Here is a 5,590-nt window from a genome sequence, read left to right as displayed (position 1 = left end):
TCTGCATGTAGTACAGAGCCAGGAAGAAAAGAGAATTGAGAAAATGCATCAGAAGATTAAAAGAGATGAGACGTAGCCATGCAAGGGCAGTGCTGAGAGTGATGAGGTCTTCCTGAAAGGTCTGGAAAAGGTGCAGAGGAGAGCTGTGGGCCTGGTGTAGTGAGTGGGGAGGTGGGGCTGTGGAAGGAGCAAGACAGGACAATGAGTGCTTGGAACAGCTGGGGTCCAACAGGAGCACTAGCCCTGGCTCTAGTGTTGAGGTAATGTAGGGAGAGGTAAAGCTCTGAGTGGCAACATAGAAGTCAGGGTAGGACATTAGCTAGTGACATTGCTGGACAGGGATATGGGAATATGAGTGGGGCTGAGAGTAAGGATGTAGAGCTGGAAGGGCTGAGAAAGGAAGAGAGCTGGGCTGTGAGATCTGAGGTAGAAGTAGAGGCACCGCTGGGAATCCTGACCCAGGGAGGCAGACATACATAGAGAGTACCAAAGAGAGGTTGTAGCTGGGTGTGAGGTAGGAGTTGAAGACAGTCCACGAATACTGGCCGAGTACACAAGATCCATGTATTGGCAGGAAGTGACCTAGGAAGTTTGAGGGACTTTTGTTTGCAATCCTGATACAATGAGATCTCTGAGGGAGAGTTGAAGTGTCTACTGGAGGAGCTGGGTAGGCCTGGGAGTTCTGATGAAGGAGTCGGAAGGAGTTTTCAGGGCTTCCACATGAACAAGGGCAAAGCTGATAGTGGTAGAGTAGGGAGAAGTGCAGGGCAGAGCTGTGGATCCTGACATAAGGAGTTTGGAGTGGGGCTGCAGACAGAGGAACAGATTAGGAATATTTGGAAAGAATCCATATATGTTACCAGGGCCTGGGGGGAGTGCATGCAGGGGAAGCTTAGGTCAAGATATATTGTTTGTGAGAAGAAGAAAATAAAAAAAAAGTTTTAAAACTTGCTACAAGATAAACACTAACATCTAATTCTTAAAGTTCATGCTACCTGAGTCATATTTCAGATTCTGTAGGTAAAAAGTCCTTGGGTGACACACAATTTTTGTTGTTTGTGGGACTGTCTCCATAGAATAAGAGCAAGGATGGTTCACTGTTCATTTTCTCCGTTTGATTCCCTCTTTATCATAGACTTAGTGCATTGGGGTTAAATCACTGACTGTTCCCAGACTTTCCACATTTGCCCCTGGATGCTGTTCTTACACTGCATGAGATTTGACTGCAATAAAGACATAGGAAAGGAGAAAGGGAGCTGAGACACTAAACACTTAACTATTCGCCAATTTATTTGTGCAATTCAGAAAACAGCAGGAGTAAAATGAACTTCAGTGAAATATCATTTCCTGGGAGGTTTCCTTTTCCTTAAAGTCCAAAGTTCTCAAGGCTCTGTCACTTTGCTGGCAGAGCCACAGCATGAGGGTTGTCTTTACTGCCATCCCCTTCCTGAGGGCAGAGCAGTCTCGAAACAGTACGTAGTGAGCTGTGCTCTGTAGGAGTGGATTTGAGTCGCCCAGATTGAGATCTGGAGGGGCACATTCTGATGGTCTACTGGCAGAGCCATTCTTCAGTTGTTTTCCAAGCATTCATTCTTTCTCCAGTGGGATCAGGTGCTCTGGGATATCTACCTGGAATATATCCTTTCCCCCTTTCCTAGGTATGGGCTCCAGTAACCACCTGGGCTTTGAAACTTGAGTGAGGTACTTCAGCTGCAGGTTGGTTAGCACAGCTTGAGTTTCCAGTTCCACAGCCTCCTCAGCAGCTAAGGTTTCTGGACACTGAAAAGTCTCTCCAATATCAACAAGTCCTGGGCACAAAGACAGAAATATACAGATGTAGTCTCTTTTATACAACAAGGTTATCTTTATGACTGCAGGGACAACTGATGGTGTATAATCAAAATGATTGATAGGAAACTGGAATTTTTCTCACTGAACACTGGGAACATGACCAACTGAAGTAGGGAATCCTGGGTGAGACAGCCACAGGCCTTGGGAAAAAGAAGAGGCTGGCTTCTTCTCAGTGAGTCATGCATGAAAGGACAGTCAGGTTCTAGTATACTACGGCTGGTATTTACCTATTGAAAGAGAACCAGCCCTATCCAAGAAGCCTACAGTCAAGAAGATTCCCATTAGGTCAGCAGGTGCCCAGTCGTATTAGATGTTGATTGGTGTCTTGATATCCTTGTGGCAGACATTACAAGCCAGGCAAGCAGCCTTACTCTAGATAATGCTCCACTTTTTCGGTGTCTATGCCGTCATAGACCATGCCTTTTGCACACATTCACGCACACACAGTCTAATGCTACATGAGGCCTAGAGTTAAGAGGTAAGTGAGTCTGTGGAACCCAGACCTATTTACCCCATTTAAGTGACTTTTGGTAGCCCTTAGAGAGTCTTCTTGGAAACTTCAGAACACACCTCTAGCTGACAGAAACACAGTGCCACCAATCTATCAAGCAGGATCCTGTTGGAATTGTCTACATTGTATTTGGTACAGCCTCACTTACCAGCTATCACCCCTCTGCCGTATTTTTCTCCTGCCTGTAGTAAGGTCTGAATCTGTGTCCAGGTCATCCCCAACCTCTCCATCAGCACCTCCTGCCAAGCATCATCTTCCCAGTCCTTATGAGCAATGTGGATGGCAATGGTACATTTCTGAAGGCTTCTCAACAGGGGGCGCCAACGTGTCTCAAGAGTCTTGACTCCATTTAAGATTAAACCAGCATAGGGCTGCCGGAAGGATAAGCAGGGAAACTTCATTTTCCTCAAGAGTCTCTGGACCTAAAAATAGAAACACATCACAGCTCAGCTCTTCAGCCTCACATCCACTGGGTCTTGCCTTTCCCAGATGATTCCTATGTGCCCTGAAACTCCACTGAACTCAATGTGTTTCCCTGTCACAGATTAATAATGTCCTGCTCTTAACCTCTAAGCCTAGGAGTGGGAGTGTTCAGGATCAGGTGTGGGAAGGGAGTGAATGAAAATCTCCAACTGACAGGCATGGAGGTGGAGGTGGGGAAATTTACCGGACAAGACAGAGACCGGGGATAAAGGAGGCACCCAAGAATCAAAGGGGGTGTCCTTAGCTGTGACTCACAGCACTGGGGATATGGAACCTGAAGAGGCCACTTCCTGTAGCCAGGCAGGAGCCTCAGTGGAGCAATAGAGACACCAACCAACCCACAAAACTTTCAGCCCTAAATTTATTCTGTCTACAAGAAATGCAGGCATGGGGATGGAGCAGAGACTGAGGGAATGGCCAACCAATAACCAGCCCAACTTGAGACCCATCCCATGTGCAAGCACTAATTTGTAACACTATTAATGATACAATGTTATGCTTGCAGACAGGAGCATGTTGTCCTCTGAGAGGCTCCACACAGCAGTTGACTCAGAGAGATACAGAGACCCACAGCCAAACAGTGGATGGAACTCGGGGACTCTTATGGAAGACTGAATTCCTGCCCCGACCTACCTCAATGACAGACTGTAACCTGTAAACTAACATAAACCTTTTTTTTTTTTTGAGACAGGGTTTCCCTGTGTAGCCCTGGCTGTCCTGGAACTCACTCTGTAGACCAGGCTGGCCTCGAACACAGAAATCCGCCTGCTTCTGCCTCCCGAGTGCTGGGATTAAAGGCGTGTGCCACCACGCCTGGCACAACATAAACCTTTCTTTCAAGATCAGATTGTTCTGTGCACATGTCTGGAAGACTATCTAGATTATTGATTCCCGCCAAGGGCTCATGTTCCATCCAGCCCAGAATCCACCCATCTCACAAGAATTCTCAGGATTCCTTGTAATCTGGCTGCCCATGTTAAATATTTGTCCTCTTCCCATTTCATTCACTGCCCTGTAGCTAAAACAACTGAATACTCTTCCTCATGTTACTGCAGAGAAACCTGCTCTGCAGATGAAGACACTGCCCTGTTTGGCTTGTTTCTGCTTCTCCACTTGCATAAGCAAAAGGAAAAAAAAAAAACACCAAGTAAAACTTAGTTTTGTTGGCTACTGGCAACAGGAAAGACTCAGCAAGTGTTAGAGATCAACAAGAGTTAGGGCTGTGCATCTCACTCACAGCTTGGTTCTGCTATCATTCCGGTGGGAAGGTCCTTTTCTGTCTGGGACAAGAACCGCCTGGTGTAGAAAGTTAATTCTGCAACTGGTTCCCATTATTAAGCCAAACATGCAATTTAACAGGAGAAAAATGATGCCACACAGAATGTGATTGCATGAAAATGCTTAGGTCTATCAAATCCCAGTGCCTTCAGTGTCAACTGGTATATTAGACTGGGCATAATACCGAAGGCCACAGATCAGGACTCTCATAGTCTAGAGTGTCAGTGAATTCGTAGGAAGAAACAGTGCCTGGGAGCAGCACGTTTGGTTTCCAACCGCCTGCATCCACACTGCATCACTTAGGAGAGACAGTGAAATGCTGGCAAGATGGGGCATGCAAAGACTGGCCCAGCAGATGGGGAAGCTGGAGGCTGGGGCGTCCTCAATGGGGTGAGGGATGGGGGCAAGCTCGCAGGCTCCTACTCAACAGGTTACCTGTGTCCTTTGGGTGCTGTGGGCCTCTCACCTTTACCACTTACCACTTGGCAGACTTCAGTTTACACCCAGTCCTCTGTCTTCCAGCGTTCTCGGGAGGCCGCCAGTACCAAAGGCTCCTGAGCGTGGGTGGATAACGTCAGCTCTAAGGAAAGGAAAGCATTTGGCTACAGCCTTAACACTAACTGGCGTTCTGGGACTTTTAACTCTCACTGCTTTAAGATGAGACCCAAACAGAAACATATCCACGCCCAAACGCACACAATTTACGTAAGCTCGCACACCACGCCCATTTACACGTGAAAACATTCGCAGCCAATTAGAACTACAGGCACTGTGCAACCGGGATAGGAAGGTACGGACTTGCATAATTGAGCAGTAAGCTAGGAGACACTGTTTTCTTAAAGCAATCTTGCAAATAAAGTGGGTTAGGGTCTGTAATTGGCTGTTGGGAAGGGAAAGAAGTGAGAAAAGGAGTGAGGGATTTAGTCGGAGGAGTCTGCAAAAACCCATGAAAGTAGGAGTAGGGTGCACTGCAGCAGGAGGGGCGGGATTGGGGATGTGAGGGAAGAGGCTTGTTGAGGAGGGGCCTGAAATTGGTCCCGGGCTACGCTGTTTGTGTCCCGAGGTTAGGCGGTGGGGTGGGGTGGGGCTGTGAGCACCTGCTAGAGGTTGGGAATGGGAGTTTGTGCTCTGAAGAATCCTTGGGAATTGCGGGTGCTTGGAGTCTGAGCCTGGTGTGAGTGCAGACCTGCGTGGGTGGAGCGATTGGGATACTAGGGCGGAGCTTTGGATCCCAACTTAACTTGGCCCAGATCTGCTTAAGGAGAAGGAAGGGCTGTGCAGGCTGGTGGGCCAGACTGTCAGTACTCAGCAAGGTGGTCAGGACCTCAAAAGTCCCAGCCAGGGCTGTGTGTGTGAGATTTTGTTGACAGAGCTGAGCTTCGGATGCTGGCTTTACTTGCTGGAGGGCTACAGGGAGAGGAGGGCATGCCTGTGAGTGGGAGCCAAATTAGATTCGATGGGCAGTGC

General features: G+C 47.9%; 1 protein-coding gene across 1 annotated transcript; it reads right to left on the bottom strand.

The window, feature by feature from the left end:
* Nucleotides 1-1,267: 1,267 nt before the first annotated feature.
* LOC110314027 (uncharacterized protein CXorf40 homolog) lies at nucleotides 1,268-4,802 on the bottom strand. The gene is made up of 3 exons (XM_029534364.1): nucleotides 4,603-4,802; nucleotides 2,511-2,784; nucleotides 1,268-1,808 (listed from the first exon to the last, which is right to left on the bottom strand). The coding sequence occupies exons 2-3, from the start codon at nucleotides 2,761-2,763 to the stop codon at nucleotides 1,588-1,590; spliced, it is 474 nt and encodes a 157-aa protein (XP_029390224.1). The 5' UTR covers nucleotides 2,764-2,784; nucleotides 4,603-4,802; the 3' UTR covers nucleotides 1,268-1,587.
* Between the last annotated feature and the right edge of the window lie 788 nt (nucleotides 4,803-5,590).

Source organism: Mus pahari, chromosome X, assembly GCF_900095145.1.
Source record: "Mus pahari chromosome X, PAHARI_EIJ_v1.1, whole genome shotgun sequence".
In the NCBI taxonomy this organism is placed as follows: Eukaryota; Metazoa; Chordata; class Mammalia; order Rodentia; family Muridae; genus Mus; species Mus pahari.
Note: the sequence above shows the minus strand (reverse complement) of the source record. Positions and strands in the feature narration are given on the sequence as shown.